Source organism: Podarcis liolepis (genome assembly GCF_965112155.1).
Source record: "Podarcis liolepis genome assembly, chromosome: 6".
Classification (NCBI taxonomy): Eukaryota; Metazoa; Chordata; class Lepidosauria; order Squamata; family Lacertidae; genus Podarcis; species Podarcis liolepis.
The window spans coordinates 7379590-7400396 of record NC_139559.1 but is presented as its reverse complement, the minus strand read 5'-3'; the positions used below and the strand labels follow the sequence as shown (position 1 = coordinate 7400396).

General features: G+C 47.0%; 1 protein-coding gene across 1 annotated transcript; it reads left to right on the top strand.

Annotated features, from left to right (window-relative positions):
• Positions 1–8041: 8041 nt before the first annotated feature.
• On the top strand, positions 8042–10503 carry NPBWR2 (neuropeptides B and W receptor 2). The gene is made up of 2 exons (XM_083508666.1): positions 8042–8330; positions 8616–10503. The coding sequence occupies exon 2, from the start codon at positions 9080–9082 to the stop codon at positions 10142–10144; it is 1065 nt and encodes a 354-aa protein (XP_083364792.1). The 5' UTR covers positions 8042–8330; positions 8616–9079; the 3' UTR covers positions 10145–10503.
• The last annotated feature ends 10304 nt before the right edge of the window (positions 10504–20807 follow it).

Genomic DNA, 20807 nt, shown 5'->3' with positions numbered 1-20807 from the left:
TTGATTGGATACCCTGGGGAGCCTGGCCAGTCTTTTGTAATGATAAATACTTAGTTCCTGAGCCAGGTCACAGGCTCACCCTATTCAAACACAGACATACCCTTAAGACAGGATTTGTGAAGGAAAAGACAATGGGGAGGCTTTTCCATTTTCCTCTGACCTTGCAGAGAAAACATTTGGTCAGTATGGGAATTAAAAAATGGTTTCAGGTCGGTCTTCCTGTGCTGATCCAGTGGCGTAGCGTGGGGGGTGCCAGGGGTGCCGGCCGCACCGGGCGCAACATCTGGGGGGCGCGAGTCCAGAGGGAAGGGACAAGCAATCGAGGCTTGTTTGGGGTGGGGGGTCGTTGTCTCCGTTTGGCCAGCCCCCCTTGAGGAAGCGGGAACCTCTCCAAGGCGCAGCGCGCCGTCGGTGGAGGGAAAAGAGCCGCGCAGCAGCAGCAGCAAAGCCGGGAGGAGGAGGAGGTGGAGGCGCCGCCTGCCGCAGGATCGGATCCGAGCCTCCTAATCACTTGCTGGGAATTAAGCAGCTCAAAGAGGCAAAGGAAGAGGTGGAGCCGCTGGCCCGGCCGGGAGGAAGCTGGAAAGAGCAGCGCGCCTGGGCGCGGCAAGATTGGCTGGCTACCCACCTCCCGGGCTCAGTGCCTCCATGACCCCTCCAGCAGCGATGGGAGAGATGGGGGGGGGTCTGGAGCAACCCCGGCTGGCCTGCTCCTGCTTCTCCCCCGCCTCCTTCCCGTTGCCGGTGCCTTGATCTCATCCGGATCAGGGACGAAACACGCCCATCCTTCGCTACTCCTTGTCAGGTCACTGCTTCATTTCTCCAGGGAGAGAGAGAGGAGAGGAGAGGTGCCGGGGACTGCCAAGCGCGCGTGAGGCAAAGGGCCTGCCCACGCGCAGGCTGAGCTCCTCCTGGCAGGGGCGGAGGGAGGCGCTCTGCACATGCTTAGGAGGCGCTCGCCAGTGGCGTAGCGTGGGGGTGCAGGGGGGGCTGGCTGCACCGGGGGCAACATCTGGGGGTTAGGGTTAGTGGGCGCAAATCCATGGGTTAGGGGGCGCAAATTACTTGCCTTGCTGACAACCCACGCTACGCCACTGTGCTGATCTATGTATGTGCTTGGTATGTATGAACATTAATTACCGTATGTTTTGCTCCATAAGACACACGTTTTTCCTCCTAAAAAGTAAGGGGAAATGTCTGTGCGTCTTATGGAGTGAATTTGTGGTCCCTGGAGACGAATTGCCCAGGGGCAAAAAGCAGATTGGTTTTTTGTTGTTGTTGTTGTTTTAGAAAGAGGGAAGGGGGTGTTGAAACAAAGCCGCTGAGCAGCTGATTGGCAAGTGATTGGGAGGGAGATAAGGGACACTATCGATAAAGGAGGCTGCCTGGGAGGGGGGAGGTAAAAGCCCATGGATCCAAAGCCTATGCATTGGGTCACCCCAAATTCACCATCCAATCACATAGCATGTCCATGGCTATAGCCTGCACCAAAAAATCATGCACCCACTGTTTCATGGGGCTGCAATGGCGCAAAAACGTGGTTACAAAGCATGGATCCACATGGATCCTCAGGATTTTTGCATTGGGCTACTCCAAACTCACCGTCAAATCACATGTCTGTGGCCACAGCATGAACCACAAAAATCATACATCCACTGTTTAGTTCAGAATTTTTTTTCCTTCTTGTTTTACTCCTCTAAAAACTAGGTGTGTCTTATGGTCAGCTGCGTCTTATGGAGCAAAAAGTGCGGGATATATCTAAGACTTTGAAATTCTTATTACAATCCAACCCCTGGATGGCAAGACTGGACGAAGCAGTGCAGGCAGCGACACATTCACAGCCCTGAAGCTCCTGCTAACCAGGACAGAAGGAGGGGGACCCAGGTTACAGGCTGCACAGCAAAGAGGTCTAGATGGGGCCTGTTGCCATCATTCGATGGCTGCAGGGGTTGGTACAGGATCCAGCCTCACTACATTTCACTGAACTAAGATTAGTCAAATTAAACTTCCAGCAAGTTCATTTCCTGGATAGTTCAGTTGGTTAGAGTGTGGTGCTGATAACGCCAAGGTTGCAGGTTTGATCCCTGCATGGGACAGCTGCATATTTACATTGTTACGATATAGAAGCAATGCGGCCGCGAGCTGCTAACTTGAAAGCAAAACATAATGGGAATGTTGGGACTGTTCCATGGGAAACAAAGGGACAGTCTATTCACAGTGCGAAGCACCGGAATTAGCTCAGAGTGTAATATGAGCTGTACAGGAAGTACAGGAGGAGTTTGTCTCTCTGCTGTTGGAGTTTGAAGAGAGCAGACGTGTTTTTCTGTAACGCTGCAAAGACAGAAATAAAGGCATGTAAATACGTTTCTGTCTATCTCTTTCCCCTGCCGGGGGGGGGGGCAGGAAAGAGTGGTGTGTTCTTCTCACGCTGAGGAGGATCGCCGATCGCGACCTAGCCTGGATTCTGCCGGAGAATGCAGACAGGGAGGTCAACCGGAGATTCAAGCCGGGTGCCTGGAGAGTGGCCAGTTTCTCCTGATAATGGCTTGAATCCCAAGTGCTGATAACGCCAAGGTTGCAGGTTTGATCCCTGCATGGGACAGCTGCATATTTACATTTCTCCCTAAAACCATAGAATAAAAACCATATGAAAAGTTAAAACCGGAAATTAGCTGTACAAGCTTGATGGAACAGAAAAGTTTCCAGCAGGTGTATAAAAGCTGAAACAGTTTTGAAGGAAAGAGCTATCCGATCCCCCAAATTGACCCAGAACGTTGCTCAAATGCCTGTTAAAAAGAACCCCTCTCATCTCACCGATGTCATCGCATCCAATTTGCATCTTAGACAGAAATAGTGGAGAAGCGTGGAGGGATAGGTTTGCATGAGGAGACATGCGTAATAGCACGAGCGAGAAGTGAAGGCAGGTGGCAGGGGGTGATTTAATGAGCCATTGGCTGAAGATGTAAATTGCAAGACTTTGCTCCAAAATTGCAGGGTGTCTGCAAGAGATGTTGGGATTTGTTTTCGAGCCCAGTGGTACAGAGACATCAGAAATGAGTAAGCCCATTGATTTCTTAATGCCTCGCTGCCTGCCAGCCATTGAATGAACATGGGAGGTGATGAGAATGAGGTAATCGGGAGGCTTTGCATATTGACATCTCTTGAGGTCTGCTGGAATCATATGTGGTGCTTCAAGAGTCTGGCTGCTCATCCAGAGAGGTTGAGTAACTTGCCTGAAGATGGGGGAAACCTGAGGACCTCCGTATGCTGTCAGACTAAAATTCCCATTGCCCCGACCTTTGCCCATGTTGGGCATGCAGTTCTGACCAATACACACATTTGTGTGAGCTATTTGCCCTAGTATATTGCATTTTTGTAAGCTGTTTTCACTAGTATGTGCACACTTTACCCTAGCACGTGCATTTTTGTATAAATTTTTTTTAGTTGGAGAACTGCATTGCAAAATTCGGAGAAGTGTGAATTTTGAAAGAGAGCTGTGTTTTGGAAAATCCCAATCAGGTAAGTTCACCTCTGAATGTGATTTGAATCAAATTTCTCCTCCACCCCCCAGTTGTGGCTTCTGCATTACAGCAGTTTAAACTCTAACAAGCTGTTCTGGCCATACAGAAAGGGTAATTAAAACTGTGCAGCAGGCTAGAACGTCAGCTCTAAAGTTGCCCACAAAACAGATGCGATGGAGAGCTTGTTCCTTATGCTCAGGGCTTAAGTTGATTATGGCGACCTTCATGACTCCTCCAGCAAATGAAATCTTGCATATGACTCCTGGAACAGGGTGAGCACCCGGGAATAACAGCTTATTCTCCCAAGCAATGCCACGCACCAAGATGTCCTCATTAGAGACGGAGGCGGACAAGCTGTTAAGGCCCGTGGAGCTCTTGATCCAGGAAAGGAGAGCACACTGAGTGTCCACAGACAAATGCATTATGCAAAGGCTACAGGTGACTGAAAGCGGGCTACTGCAATCATTCTTCATGGGGATACTGCAAAACAAGTTGATTGCAGTTCTTAGACATACCAGAAAACAAGCTTTGGTTTTCCCCTTCCCCCAAATCGCTGGTAAACAACTGTTTCTCCAAGCGCTATCCAATGTACTGAAATCATGTTGCAATACTGATAATGCAGAGCACAATCCTGGACGTGTTCAGTGGGAACTGCTGGGTAGCTCAGTCAGTAAATCATGAGGCTTAATCCCACGGTTATGGGTTCAAGTGCCACATTGGGCAAAAGATTCCTGCATTGTAGAAGGTTGGACTAGATGGCTCTCATGGTCCCTTCCAACTCTACAATTCTATGATTTTATGACTTGTTCTTGTTGTTGTTTAGTCGTTTAGTCATGTTCGACTCTTCGTGACCCCATGGACCAGAGCACGCCAGGCACTCCTGTCTTCCACTGCCTCCCGCAGTTTGGTCAAACTCATGCTGGTAGCTTTGAGAACACTGTCCCACCATCTCGTCCTCTGTCGTCCCCTTCTCCTTGTGCCCTCCATCTTTCCCAACATCAGGGTCTTTTCCAGGAAGTCTTCTCTTCTCATGAGGTGGCCAAAGTATTGGAGCCTCAGCTTCATGATCTGTCCTTCCAGTGAGCACTCAGGGCTGATTTCCTTCAGAATGGAGAGGTTTGATCTTCTTGCAGTCCACAGGACTCTCAAGAGTCTCTTTCAGCACCATAATTCAAAAGCATCAATTCTTCGGCGACCAGTCTTCTTTATGGTCCAGCTCTCACTTCCATACATCACTACTGGGAAAACCATCGCTTTAACTATACGGACCTTTGTTAGCAAGGTGATGTCTCTACTTTTTAAGATGCTGCCTAGGTTTGTCATTGATGATGATGATGATGATGATGATGATGATGATGATGATAATGATAATGATAATGATAATGATAATGATAATAACAATAATAATTTAAGTTACAGATAGGTAGCCGTGTTGGTCTGCCATAGTCAAAACAAAAAAATTCCTTCCAATAGCACCTTAAAGACCAACTAAGTTAGTTCTTGGTATGAGCTTTTGTGTGCAAGCACACTTCTTCAGATACACTGAAACAGAAGTTGCCAGATCCTTCTATATAATTTATTTTAAATTATCTATATAATTATATTGAGATAATTAAATTATCTATATAATTTATAGAGGAGTGCTCTGATGGTGTTTCCTGCTTGGCAGGGGGTTGGACTCAATGGCCCTTGTGGTCTCTTCCAATTCTATGATTCTATGATTCTATGATTCTATGATTCTATGATTCTATGATTCTATGATTCTATGATTCTATGATTCTATGATTCTATGATTCTATGATTCTATGATTTATACCCCACCCATCTGGCTGGATTTCCCCAGCCACTCTGGGCAGCTTTCAACAGAAAATTAAAATGCAATAGTCGATTAAACATTAAAAGCTTTCCTAAACAGGGCTGCCTTCAGATGCCTTCTAAAAGTCTGGTAGTTTTTTCTCTCTTTGACATCTGGTGGGAGGGCGCTCCACAGGGCGGGGGCCACTACTGAGAAGGCCCTCTGCCTGGTTCCCTGTAACTTGGCTTCTCACAGTGAGGGAACCGCCAGAATGCCCTTGGCACTGGACCTCAGTGTCCGGGCAGAATGATGGGGGTGGAGACGCTCCTTCAGCTAAGGTTGTGGAGCAGTTTTCCTGAACCCAGTGCCCTCCAGGTGTTTTGAATCTGATCACCTGACTCCCATTATCCCAGCCATGCATGCTGGGGTTGATGGGAATTGTAGCCCACATTGTCTGGAGAGCACCAGCTTGGGGAAGGTTGGTCTATGGGGAAGTAGCCTCAAATGTCTGCCAAATACTAAATAAATAACATATGAGTCCAGTCTGTTGCTAAGTGGGGTCCACTTCTGGAATCCCCTCCACACACACAATGCGCAACCCTTAAGCATGCTTCGTGCATGCAACAAATTAGTTGAGTCCACCCCTCACCCCCATGCCTTTAAAGCACATTCAAACCACATTCTTTCTCTCAAAGAATTCTGGGTGCTGTAGTTTGTTATGGGTTGCTGGCGTAGATGCCCTTTTGCTGCTCTTATCTCTCAGATTGCCTACCTGCAATGAAGTCCCAATTTTGCCTGCTTGTTTGATGTCCAAAAATGAATCCTTAAAACATACACAGGCATATTACAACTTTGCAGTAATATTAGGGCGTGTGGTTTTTGTTTTTGTTTTTAATTTTATTGTACGACAAAATCTATAAACATACAATACAATACAATACAATACAATACAATACAATACAACACAACACAACACAACAACACAACACAACACAACAACACAATACAATACAATACAATACAGTGGTACCTCAGGTTACAGATGCTTCAGGTTACAGACTCCGCTAACCCAGAAATAGTATCTCGGGTTAAGAACTTTGCTTCAGGATGAGAACAGAAATTGTGCTCCGGCGGTGCAGTGGCAGCAGGAGGCCCCATTAAGCTAAAGTGGTACCTCAGGTTAAGAACAGTTTCAGGTTAAGAATGGACCTCCAGAACGAATTACGTTTTTAACCCGAGGTACCACTGTACATACAATACATATCTACGAAACATGCATTACCTATATACCTACCCAACGTAAACACACCCTCAGTGAATTGACTTCCAACCATTCTCATTGTGCTAGTTTACATGTAATTAACCTGCACGGAATGGACTACAGTGGTACCTCCAGTTGCGGACGGGATCTGTTCCAGAGCTCCAGTCAGATCCCGAGTTTCCACAACCAGAGGGACCACTTCTGCACATGTGCGCAGCGCGGTAGAGCACTTCTGCACATGCACGTGCGGCAAAACACTTCCAGGTTTGCCGCTTTCGCAACTTGAAGTTTACGTTACCCAAGGGTAACGTAAGCCGAGGTGCTACTGTATTTTTAAAGAATATCTTTAAAACTATGTGGAGATAGTAGATCTCCTGACAGACATTGAATGAATCTAGGAAACAGAGAGAATACAACAAAATGAGCTTGGAAAATATTTGGAAGAATAGAATATCCAAAATGAAATGAGTAGGGCGTGTGGTTTTGAAAACTATCCATGCCTCTAGATGTGTTTTGGAGTGCCACACAAGGTCACGGCCCCCAAAAGCACTTTTTCCAGGGGGAAATCGCAGTGCGGAATTGCGAGAGATCATGGCGTCCAAAATGGCTGCCGTCCTCTCGTGAGGAGAAGGAAAAGGGATGTCCTGGTTTTACCGGGGTACTTGCAGGGTGTGCAATTCTGTCTCCAGGCACAGAGTGCTAGATCTGCTCAACATATGATGGGAAGAGACGTAGCTCAGAGGCAGAGCATCTGAGCTGCAGGTGGACCTTATGTTCAATTCCTGACATCTTCAGGCAAGGCTGTCTGAAGCCCCAGAGAGCTTCTGCCAGTGCCGGACTAGGTGGGCTGGTGGTCTAATTCGGTACAAGCTGACTTCCTATGCTCCATGACAGAAATGGGAGCAGGGGGCAGGTAATGCTTTGTGCAAAAAAAATCATGTTTCCTGTGATAGGAAACAAAACTGCCTGTGTTGTTCTATGTGCCTTTTGTCTCCCATTATCTGCAACTCGGCACAACTTTAAGAAGGGGCACGGGAATTGGGCACAGCTGTCAGGGAATGAAGCTTTTGGAGGTATGTAAGCCCCAGTTATCCTTGTTTCAAAAATTAACCACGCACAGTTTCTCCTTCTCCCCCCCCCCTTTTTTTTTTAAAAAAGAAGGAACCACAGCATTTTGTAGGCATTTTGTAGTCCCGCTCGGGTGATCGTTACTTAGGCAGACTAAAAGAGAGATAAATAAGCATTGCATTTAGCCAGAGTAATTTATTTGGTTTAGTTACACACACACACACACACACACACACACACACACACACACACACACACACACGTGCAGTGGGAATATAGCATGTCAGCCCACTACGGGTTCCTCCTTTGCCTCCGATTGAGATGGGAGAGTCTGAACAGTGAGAAGCAGCTGGGTAGCAGATGCTAAGAGTTAAACGTGAGAAATCCTGACTCGACTGGGTGAGAGGAGCACTCAGAGCTAGAGGGGAGTTTCAGCTGATGAAGTAGGAGCCTAACCTGGACGTTGTCTGATCTCTGCAGTGCCAGAAAGGAAGGGGGGAGGATCATAGCAAACTCAACAGCTTAAAATCTAGTGGAGCTCTATTCCATTTCTCTGCTCTCTGCAAAGCTGGGGTGCCAGTAAGAAGATCTTTGTGGACGTTGTTCAGCTCCTGTTTCTTCCACATTGAAGCCACTTGCTGGAAGCTGGACTTGGAATGAAGAGTAACATGAAATCTACACAAAGGTAAGGCTAGTGACATCTCTTTTTAAATACCATTTTTCTCTTATGCTTTGATGCTCTTTTTCATTTTGGGAGTTTGCTTTCTGATGCTGCACAGGCATGTGAGTTTGGGCATGTTCAAGATCGTTTTGGGATGTCTGCATTTTGAAGCCGCTACTCAACATGAGGGTGCATGCAACTTAGACTGGGGCAGGACTTTGTGGCATGGGGGGGGTAGCTGCCTTTGGGCTTTTAAGAGGTTTATATGCTCTCGTCTCATTCTTTAACGTCCCCACCCCTTTTCTGCAGGGCATTAGGAAGTGTCTGCTGCATCCCCAGGAGCGAATGAAATCACAGCTGTAATGGATGGGGTACCGCTCTCTTCATTGCCTCTGAGTGGATCTGTGGGGAGCAGCCTCGCCGTGTCCTAAGTTAAAAGCTGCTTCCATTTCCATCCCTGGTGCAGAAAAGGGGCCGGTGGATGATTAGATGGACAAAGCCTGTTCAAGGAGTTAATCGGATGGCAGTTTTCACTTAGAGCAAGAGCAGCTCGGTTTTAAATAGCCGGATGATCGTGACTAATACAGAAGAGGCACAGCTCAAAGGGATGCTGCTCTTGACATGGAAGATCACTTTCCTTTCACTTTCCTAGCTTCGATTTGGTCCTGCCCTCGACAAGCACTTGTGCTTTGGGATGCGATCTAAGACATTTAGCACACTCCGCACATCGCCCTCAGCTAGACCTTCTGAAAGCAGCCAGATCACCCTGGGATATGCTTCCGGTCCCCACTTACCTACAATATAACTTGACGAGCAATTGGGAAACAGAGCGAGGAGGTATGGCAGACCCTGGGGAGGATGGAGACCTGAACGCCACCTGCAATGGAACAGGTGACCCCTGCGGCACAGGCAATGTTACAAGCTACAACCTCACTTCCCACGAACAGTCCCCGGACTTCTATGTCGTCCTCCCTGTCATCTACTCCGTGATCTGCGCTGTGGGTCTGACGGGCAACACGGCCGTCATCTACGTGATCCTCAAAGCCCCTAAGATGAAGACGGTGACCAACATGTTCATCCTCAACTTAGCCATCGCCGACGACCTGTTCACTCTGGTCCTGCCTATCAACATCGCTGAGCATCTCTTGCACTACTGGCCTTTTGGAGAGGTCCTCTGCAAGGTCATCCTCTCCATAGACCACTACAACATCTTCTCCAGCATCTATTTCCTCACCGTCATGAGCATAGACAGGTACCTGGTGGTCCTAGCTACCGTCAGCTCCAAACGGATGCCTCATCGCACTTACCGGGCAGCCCGTATCATCAGCTTTGGCATTTGGTTCCTAGTCACCCTTATCGTGTCCCCCTTCTTCATCTTTGCCAACGTCTATGAAGACGGTCTGGGCATCAAGAGCTGCGGCCTCAACTTCCCCCGGCCCGAACAATTTTGGTTCAAAGCCAGTAGGATCTACACGCTCATCCTGGCCTTCGCCATCCCCGTCTCCACCATCTGCATCCTGTACTCCATGATGCTGTACAAACTGAGAAACATGCGCTTGAACTCAAATGCCAAAGCGCTGGACAAAGCCAAGAAGAAAGTCACCATCATGGTCTTCATTGTCATGGCCGTGTGTCTCTTCTGCTGGACACCGTTTCACCTGGCCACCATTGTGGCCTTGACCACTGACTTGCCCCAGACCCCTGTGGTCATTGGCGCCTCCTACTTCATCACCAGCCTCAGCTATGCCAACTCTTGCCTGAACCCCTTCTTGTACGCCTTCCTGGACGACAGCTTTCAGAAGAGTTTCAGGAAGATGCTGGAATGCAGGGCTGCTTGAAATATCAGCCGTGCCTTCTGGAGCCTCACCAAGGCCCCTTTCGTATTCATCATGGCTGTCGACGGCAACTCCTGCAAACTTTGCAACACGTGTCTCCGAAGAACTTTGCAGCAGTGTTGCACTTTCATTCGGATGCTGCTTCTGTCTTCTCTGTAAGGACCCTCCTGCTGTGCTTTCGTTGCTTTTCGATTTTGCTTTGTTAGAATGCCTATAAAATATATATATGGTCAGAAAGGGGAAGGAAAAGAGATCTTAAACTTGTAGAAATGTCCTTTTTGTGTGTCCTTAGTCTGTGTCTGCCCCCTGGTGGACAATAACAGGGGGGAAATCCTAATTAAATAAACAGCATGAAAATGAGAGGTTGGGGGTCTCTGTGTGGATGAGCTTGGGTGGTTATTTTTATTTATTGGTAAAATGTTCATACCCTGCCTGTCACCCCAGAAACTGCCTCCCCAAGGCAGCTCACAGGTAGCTAAAAGATACATTTCAATACAATGCTTTGTTTAAAGGGCTGGATTAAAAACACAATTGTACAGCAGGTAATAGAATCATAGAATTGTAGGGTTAAAAGGTACCCTGAGGATAGTCTGGTCCAACCCCTGCAATACAGCTGTCCCATATGGGGATTGAACCTGCAAACTTTGGCCTCATCAGCACCACACTCTAACCAACGAAGCAGATGAGCAAGTCAAATGAAACACTTAGACTCATAGAATCTTAGAGTTGGAAGGGACCCTAAGGATCATCTAGTCCAACCCCCTGCAAATGCAGGAATCTCAGCTAAAGCATCCATGACAGATGGCCACCCAACCTCTGCTTAAAAACCTCCAAGGAAGGAAAGTCCACCACCTCTCGTGGGAGTCTGTTCCACTGCTGAACAGCTCTCACTGTCAGAAAGTTTTTCCTGACATTTAGTCAGAATCTCCTCCCTCGTAACTTGAAGCCATGGGTTTGAGTCCTACCCTCCAGAGCAGGAGAAAACAAGCACGCTCCCTTGATGTAACAGAAATAATTGTTTACACCTGGCCCACCTAAATGGCACAAAAGAGGGAGCCAGGTGAAGCTCTATGGACAGGAAGTTCTACAACATGGGTGCCACAACGGAAAAGGCTCTGCCTTGCATACTAGCAAACCGCATTTCTGATGGCAATGGGGCGCAAGACAGGGTGTCAGATGATGTGCTCAGGGGATCGGGAGAAATAGGTTTATAGGGATGTCTGGAAAACGATAATCATTGCAAATTGTAACCAGAAACAGACTCAACTCTAATGCACATGAAAGCCCTGCTAGATCAGGCCAAAGGTCTAGGTAGTTCATTATCCTGTCCTGAAAAGTGGTCAATGAGATGCCTCTCCTGGGAAGCTGGAGTAAAATAGCAACTCTCCTTAACTGTGATTGCTAGCAGCCTACGCTCAGAGGCTGTACGCCTCTGACAGTGGACATGCAACATAACCATCATGGCTAGTAGTCATTGATATCCACGAATATCCTCCATGAATTTGCATTACATTTCCTACAAGGTCAAGGCAGTGGAGTTGGTTCTTCCCATCTCATTTTTATCTCACAACGACCCTGTGAGGTAGGCTATTCTGAGAGGCAGTGACTGGCCCCAGGTTGCCCAGCGAGCTCATGGCTGAGTGGTGACTTGAACCCAGGTCTCCCAGTCCGACGTTCTATCTGCCACGCCACACTGGCTCTTATGCGTTTGTTTGATCCTGTTTGAAAGCCATCCAAGTGGGTGGCCATCCCTACGCCGTGTGCTGGTAAATTGGAACAGTAGCTATGTGCAGTTTTAACTATTGGTTGCTTGAAGGAGTCCTCCCAGCTACTTCTAGGTGTGCACCCAATAAGGCGGTTGCCAGAACAGAGAGGCTCTGTCCCCGTCCCAGCTTCTGTATCTCCCCCTCCCAAGCTGCATGCAAGCAGGCAAAGACTTGGCCAGCGTGTAACCTTCTGCTTCTCCCTGGGAGACAGTGGAGCAGGAGAGGTGGGGACAGGAAGAGGAAGTGTAGAAGCCCTAGACTCAACACCAGCCTGGCCTATCTCTCCTTTCTGCACCTGTTCTTCATTCTCCAATTCTGCAGCGTCTCCTCCCTCTGACTCTCGTCTCCTGGCTGCTACAGGTCCTCCCAGTTCCCTGATCCCTTATTTAAAGTCAGCGTCCAAACCCACTTCTCCTGGTGCCCTCTGATCAGTATCCAGCCAGCACTGCTCAGTGTCCAGCCAGTCCCTGCGCCAATCAGCTGTTCTCCTGAGCATCTTCAGCACTGACCTGCTGGACAGCTCCTGGCCTCCCTGGCAGGATTTTGAAACACATGTTAGAGCTGGTGGGAACGAGGCCTGGAGCCAAGTGCACTTAAATACCAGGTGAGAGGAATCTCAGGCCTGGGGGCCAAATGCGGCCTTCCAGATCTCTTTTTATGGCCCTCAGGAGTGTCTCCAGACCACACACACTTCACTGGCTCTGCATCACCCCACAAGGGATTTTGCCTGGCTGGAATTTGCCCTTGAGTGCGAATAATTCTTCTTACATGCCTGGATGGAGAGGGATGGGTGGATGTGGGTGGAAACTAGCCTACTCTACAAATATAAAATTTACATTTGTTACTCCAGTCAGACTAGGCAGCAGTGAGCTAGATGGAAATGCAGTCTGACCTAAATGCCTGCCAAGAAACCATGTCTTGTTCCACGTTCCTCACACCCAACTCTACCTGTCTCTAGACTCTGATGAGAGACTATTCTTCCACCTTGATGTTACATTTCCTGGAACTGCTTCCCCTTGAGAAGTCAGAGTGTTTGTGGACATTTAATAAAGTGCCTAAAATCTGAGATCAGGAAGGGAAGGCATCACAGAAAACAGGCGCTCTGAGTCATATTTCCCCTTCCCTTTCCATTTGGGAAATAGCAGTTTGTTCTGCCTCTTAAATGGATCCTATTTTTGTTCTTTTCCTCTGCTCCCTTTGCTGTGATGGCATGATTCACACATTTGAACACAGCACAAAAGGGGTTTATCAAACATCCAGCATCAGGGCACAGCGTCCTCAAAGCACTTCACTGAATCTGCGCCTTGGTACACTTCTGAAGGCCATGAATATTTCTTTCCCTTTATTTTTTAATAAGTGCTTAAAAAACAACAACACCCTTCTGTCTCCAAAATAAATCATGTGTAAAAGTATTTGGCACTTGGGGACTCTCGCAGGGAACTTGGCGTTCTGTGTGAGTGTGATTGCATCGCTGCCAAACAAATTGCATTTTCCATGCCACATGTCGTCTGCTTCTCTGACCTTGTTTCAAACATGCAAAGAGATTGATGGCAGCTCTCTGGGGAATTTAAAAAGTCTCACAGCCTGTGTCTCAAAACCCCTGTGAAAATATTCGACCTCAGTTGCCTTGCTGGACAATCTTTGCTTGGAGATATCAATGAAATCATGAAATGGGGTGAATCCTGGTGGCAGATGGTGGGATCTGGGTCTGCACATTGGATGGCACCAGCTAGGAGAAGTAGCTAGGACAAGATCAGGGATCAGTTGTGCTTGGAGACCCAACTCCCAACAGCTCCAGCCAGCATGCTCAGTGGTCAGGGACCATGAGCATTGTAGTGAAAGATTCGGGACAGATAAGATAAAGTTCTTCACACAGCACACAATTACTGTATTTTTCACTCCATAAGACACTTTTTTCTTCCTAAAAAGTAAGGGGAAATGTCTGTGTGTCTTATGGAGTGAATGCGTGGTCCCTGGAGCCAAATTGCCCAGGGGCAAAAAGCAGATAATGCTCTTCTTCTTCTTCTTCTTCTTCTTCTTCTTCTTCTTCTTCTTCTTTTTGAAAGAGGGAAGTAAGTGTTGAAACAAAGCCACTGATCTGCAAGCAACCGGGAGGGAGATAAAGGATGCTAGCAATAAAGGAGGCTGCCTGGGAGGGGGGAGGTAAAGACAGCGAACTTGCAAGGAGAGGAGACAGGAAGACTAAAGCAATGAGGAGAGAAATTAGAAGAAAAGGAGGAGCAAAAAACTGCTCCAGCTAAGGAAAAGACACTAAGGCAAACAAGAGGGAAGGGACTGTTGAAAGGAAGCAGCTGATTGGTAAGCAATCGGGCGGGAGATAAGGGACGCTAGCGATAAAGGAGGCTGTCTGAGAGGTAAAAGCCCATGGATCCTCAGGATTTTTACATTGAGCCACCCCAAATTCACCACCAGATCACATAGCATGTCCATGGCTACAGCCTGCACCCAAAAAATCACGCACCCACTGTTGCATAGGGTCGCAATGGTGCAAAAACATGGTTACAAAGCACGGATCCACATGGATCCTCAGGATTTTTGCATTGGGCTATCCCAAACTCACCGTCAAATCACATGTCTGTGGTCACAACATGAACCACAAAAATTATACATCCACTGTTTAGTTCAGAATATATTTTTTCTTTTTTTCCTCCTCTAAAAACTAGGTGCGTCTTATGGTCAGGTGCATCTTATGGAGCGAAAAATACGGTAAACTATGAAACTCCCTCCCAAAGGAGGCAGTGATGATCACCAATCCACAGATGGCTTCAAAAGGGGATTAGGCAAATTTGTGATCAGTTATGGGACATGTCTTGATGCCACCTAGGGCAGGTGTGTGCAGCAGGGGTGGGGGGCAGAGGATAAATGAAGCCCACCACACCTGTCGGGCCACTGCCACTGCTGGAACAACACCAGCCCTGAGTGTCATGGCTATTACTCCCTCCTTGTGCAGCCCTCCCTGGATCTGGGTCTTGCAAGGCTGCTCAGGGAGGGTGGTGTGTGGACGTGACAGCCATAATTCTTCAACATCAACTTTGTTGGACTGGTTGTGTTGTTCGGATGCCTGATTATTGCCTTCCAAAGCCACATCTCTATTCTGAACTGAAAAGTGGAAAATGTAGTGCTGGTGGTCAACAGAAGAGGTTCAAAGACTCTCTCAAGGCAAATCTTTTTTAAAGAATGTAGTATAAACACTGACAACTGGGAAACACTGGCCTGCGGGTGCTCCAATTGGAGAACAGCCTTTACCAAAGGTGTCATGGGTTTTGAAGATGCTCGGACTCAGTTTGGTTAAACTCATGTTGGTAGCGTCGAGAACACTATGAGTGGCTGCCAAGACCATATAACACCGATCCTGAAAGAGCTTCATTGACTCCCATTACGTTTCCAAGCACAATTCAAAGTGTTGGTGCTGACCTTTAAAGCCCTAAATGGCCTCGGTCCTGTATACCTGAAGGAGCGTCTCCACCCCCATCGTTCTGCCCAGATACTGAGGTCCAGTGCCGAGGGCCTTCTAGCGGTTCCCTCCCTGCGAGAAGTGAGGCTACAGGGAACCAGGCAGAGGGTCTTCTTGGTGGTGGCGCCTGCCCTGTGTAACGCCCTCCCAGCAGATGTCAAGGCAATAAACAACTATTTTACATTTAAAAGACAGCTGAAGGCGGCCCTGTTTAGGGACGTTTTTAATGTCTGACACTGTATTGTTTTTAATATTTGGTTGGAAGCTGCCCAGAGTGGCTGGGGAAAAATACATTATTATTATTATTATTATTATTATTATTATTATTATTATTATTATTATTATTATTATTATTATGTCTACCCATCTCGTCCTCTGTCGTTCCCTTCTCCTTGTGCCCTCATCTTTCCCAGCATCAGGGTCTTTTCCAGGGAGTCTTCTCTTCTCATGAGGTGGCCAAAGTCTTGGAGCCTCAGCTTCAGGATCTGCCCTTCCAGTGAGCACTCAGGGCTGATTCCCTTCAGAATGGATAGGTTTGGTCTTCTTGCAGTCCATGAGACTCTCAAGAGTCTCCTCCAGCACCATGCTACACCCCTGCAATCAATGCTACACCCCTGCAATCAATGGGTCCTACCCCTGATGTCTACGTTCTGCCTCCACAGTTGGAAGCCACAGGAGGAGAGAGGGCTCTTATTCTTGAATCTGGTGCTTAGGCCTTCTACGGGCATCTGAGCGGCCACTGTGAGAACAGGATAGTGGAATAGATGGGCCTTTGGCTTGATCCTGCAGGTTCTTCTTATTCTCTGATGTCCAGCAACATTTGGAGTGTCTCCAGCCCTGATCCACACTCTGGAAAGGGTTCAAAAAAACCTTCCCTTCCCCTTCCATTTCCAACACTGGCATTCATTTCATAAACAAACCCTGTGCATTGCAATTTAAGCGTTATTAATATGGGACTGTAATTGATGGAAGCCAGCCTAAAGATGAATCAATAAGGTATTAGATGTCCAAAGTTCTGACTAGGGAGCCTACAGCAAGGTAAAAATCAATGTGCACATGGTCGAGATTTTGCCAAGACGAATTTATTAGGCGACTCAACGCAGTCCTCGTTGTTTAGAGTCATTAATCTCCGAGCTTAACTCCTCTCTTGAATGACGTGCCAAAGCCATTTGGACACATTAGCAGGCCCTTTGGGTCCTTTGTGATGACAACCACAGGCAAGGATGGCAGTGGAGGCATAAATAGAACTAATTGCACTGAGAAAGTATCTGAAGTGCAGGCTGTCTTCCTTTTTTGCAAAAAAAAATTTTTTAAGATGAGGATACCAACCATAATAACAAAAGCAAGAAAATTCCCTTCCCCTTACTACAAAGGTAAGTAAATGCAAATAAACTCTATGGCCAGTGATTCATGTGATGGTTCTGTTTCTCATCCCAGAATCCCAAGGATACAGCATAGAACCCCAAGGATACTGGCAAATGGTTCCTATGGGAGGTCTCTTTGATTTCTAAGGTAAAGGTAAAGGGACCCCTGACCATTAGGTCCAGTCATGGCCGACTCTGGGGTTGTGGCGCTCATCTCGCTTTATTGGCCGAGGGAGCCGGCGTACAGCTTCCAGGTCATGAGGCCAGCATGACTAAGCCGCTTCTGGCAAACCAGAGCAGCGCATGGAAACACCGTTTACCTTTCCGCTGGAGTGGTAGCTATTTATCTACTTGCACTTTGACGTGCTTTCGAACTGCTAGGTTGGCAGGAGCTGGGACCGAGCAACGGGAGCTCACCCCATCAAGGGGATTCAAACCGCCGACCTTCTGATCGGCAAGTCCTAGGCTCTGTGGTTTAATCCACAGCGCCACCCGCGTCCCTTTTACTACAAAGGTAAGTAAATGCAAATAAACTCTATGGCCAGTGATTCATGTGATGGTTCTGTTTCTCATCCCAGAACCCCAAGGAGACTGGCAAATGGTTCCTATGGGAAGTCTCTTTGATTTCTAAGAGGCAGCTGCTATTGTGCTCCTATCTGCCTTGTTAACAGATTTATTGCTTCTAGAACTAGATGAAAATGCCCATCCCCACAATTCCACACTTTATTGAACATGAGCATGAAATTTATTTCGGTCAGAGACCAGCTTGTAAAACACAAATGGAACTACAATTCCAACAGCAAAACAAACATTTAAAACGATGGATTTTAAGTTTTAAAATGTGATAGGCATATAAACACATAAAAACTTTTAGACTACCTTAGAGAAAAGACCCAGAGTCACCAGTGGATCCGAGTTTGGGAATTTTCTTAACAAACTAGATTGAATCGGGGGGGGTGGTCAGCGCCTACAGATCTGTGCACAGAATCTGGGTACAATCCGGGTCGTCTTGTGGTCTTTGCCTAACAGGAGAAGATTGAATATTTGCTTTAGCGTGAGGTCAGCAAGCCTCACCAGCAGGGGGTCAATGGTTTTTCTACATGCCTCATTGTAAAAGGGACATCTAGAAAATATGTGTTTGGGGCTTCCTATATCCCCCAATTGTTGTTGTTTAGTTGTTTAGTCGTGTCCGACTCTTTGTGACCCCCTGGACCAGAACACGCCAGGCACTCCTGCCTTCCACTGCCTCCTGCAGTTTGGTCAAACTCATGCTGGTAGCTTCGAGAACATTGTCCAACCATCTCATCCTCTGTTGTCCCCTTCTCCTTGTGCCCTCCATCTCTCCCAACATCAGGGTCTTTTCCGGGGAGTCTTCTCTTCTCATGAGGTGGCCAAAGTATTGGAGCCTCAGCTTCAGGATATGTCCTTCCAGTGAGCACTCACGGCTGATTTCCTTCAGAATGGAGAGGTTTGATCTTCTTGCAGTCCATGGGACTCTCAAGAGTCTCCTCCAGCACCAGAATTCGAAAGCATCAATTCTTCGGCGATCAGCCTTCTTTATGGTCCAGCTCTCACTTCCATACATCACTACTGGGAAAACCATAGCAAATTCTCTGGTCATATGGGACTTTTTTAAAGGATCCTTCCAAGACCGGTGAGGGCAGAGCCGAGCTTCAGGCAATCCACATTTTATTTATTTCTTGCATATCTCCTGCATTTATAGCCCACTGTTTTCTCCAAGAAGCTCAGGGCTGTACACGTGGTTCTCCACCCTCCTCACTGAATCTCCACAACAACCCTGTGAGGTAGGATAGGCTGAGAGACAGCCTAGGCATGCCCTGTGGAACACCTTCTATAGCAAGCAAAGCTCTAAACCACGTAAGCTACAGAACCATGTCTTCATTATCAAAGACCCATTGCATAATCTCACATAGTTGGAGAGTAACTGAGTAGCACTGACAGCCCATAAATCATCAGAGCTTGAGCATGTGCCAGGCTTACTAAGCATGTCGCTTACTAAGCATGTCGCCTTGAGCCAGAGAGTTTGCATAGCATTACATCAAATCTAAATTGGAGATTTGGATGTTTGGATGTGTCAGTGATGTGGCCGTGTGCTCGGTGGCATAACGCTTGCATCATCCATCACAGCCACCAAATCTGCCTTTAAACAAAGCTCTTCCTAAGCCTGTTTTCCCCTGCTCTGTTTTCCCCCGGACTTGAACCCAAGTTACAAGAAAGGAGATTCTGACTAAACATCAGGTAGAACTTTCTGACAGTCAGAACTGTTCGACAGTGGAACGGTCTCCCTCGGGAGGTTGTGAACTCTCCTTCCTTGGAGGCTATTAAGCAGAGTGAAATATATTTGGAGTCCTATAGTGATTTCATGCTCTTTATTGCAGCTTGTAAAAAAGTGACTGAATTGGCCCCCAAACCTCAGGCTTTTACAGACATTATTTATACAATGAGTTCTGTCTGATTGGCTGGTTCTACTTCCCTGCTGGAGCCTGATTGGTCTTTTCCTGCAGGCCAATCAGTTGTTGCATTCTACGATCCTACCAGCCTAATAGGCTGATTAACTTCTTCCTGGAGCCTGATTGGTCTACTCCTGCAAGCCAATCTGTTGTTGCATTCTAGGATCCTACTTGCCTATTGCTCTAGGATCCAAGGTTAGTACAGTTCCATATCTTTAAAGCCCATCCAATGCACATTCAAAGCACACCACTTTCCCTAAAGAATCACGAGAACTGTAGTTTCCCACTCGCAGAACAGCAATTCTCTGAACGCTTAACAGACTGCAGTTCCCAGGATACTATGGGAAAAGCTATGTACATTGGGGGAAGTATCCTTTTTAATTATAATTCTTTTTAGAATGTCTTAATCTATTTCTACTATGATTTTGTTTTTAAATTGTATGTCTGTTTGCCGCCCGGGGCTCCTGGAGGAGGAAGGGCCGGATATCAATTCACCAAAAACAAAACAATAATAATAAACATGTAGTGTAGATATACTGGATAGTTCACAACAGCTGGGTGGACCCTGCTAGCTACCCCTTTCTCATTCATTGTGTCAATCGTAGCCAGTATTAGATCTCCACTGAGAAGCCAGCAGCAGCTTCTAGCATCCTATCTCAGAAGATACCAGGTGTCCTAAGAAGCCAGTAGGGGCTTCTAACCAGTGGTATATAACTGCTGCCTTTTCCCTTCCTGATACAACATGTCCCTGCAAGATTCTAGACCAGCCACTCTACCCATAGGTTTGAAAAATCCCACACAGCAGATTTCATCTACAATCCTACCAAAAGGCCTATTTTCATGCATTTAGCAGGCATTGAAAGCTGTTCCATGGAGGTGCTTTAATCTGCAAAGGAAGGAGAAATGAACTCTAGCTAATGAATCCTGCCTTTGTTTATGTATAAAAAAGGTGTTTTGAGAAGAAAGGGCTTTGGGAGATTAAGAAAAAGAGAAAGAAAACAGCGCCAGGAGGGTAAAAACTGCCTAAGGTTGTAGGCATGGCAAGCAAATTCATCTTGAAAATGGAATATTGCTGCATCAGATGCATAGATATTATTATTATTATTACCCCACCCATCTGGCTGGGTTTCTCTAGCCACTCTAGGCGGCTTCCAGCAAAATATTAAAATAGAATAATTCATCAAATATTAAAAGCTTCCCTAAACAGGGCTGCCTTCAGATGTCGTCTAAAAGTCAGGGAGTTGTTTATTTCTTTGACATCTGATGGGAGGGCGCCACTACCGAGAAGGCCCTCTTCCTGATTCCCTGTAGCTTCACTTCTCACAGTGAGGGAACTGCCAGAAGACCCTCGGAAGAGGACCTCAGTGTCTGGGCTCAACAATGTGGGTGGAGATGCTCGTTCAGGTATACAGGGCCAAAGCCGTTTAGGGCTTTAAAGGTCAGCACTTTGAATTGTGCTCAGAGCGGAGTGCTACATTCCTAAGAAGTGATGACTCCAATGAAATTGATGGAGGGAGGGAGGAGGACAGCAAAAGACCATTCATCATGCATCCTACTTTACAGAGAGTGGTCCTCTGCCTGAATGACTGT

Bases quoted from the DNA above. Each gene is read 5' to 3' on its own strand.
- NPBWR2 (XM_083508666.1), top strand. From the start codon at position 9,080: ATGCTTCCGGTCCCCACTTACCTACAATATAACTTGACGAGCAATTGG.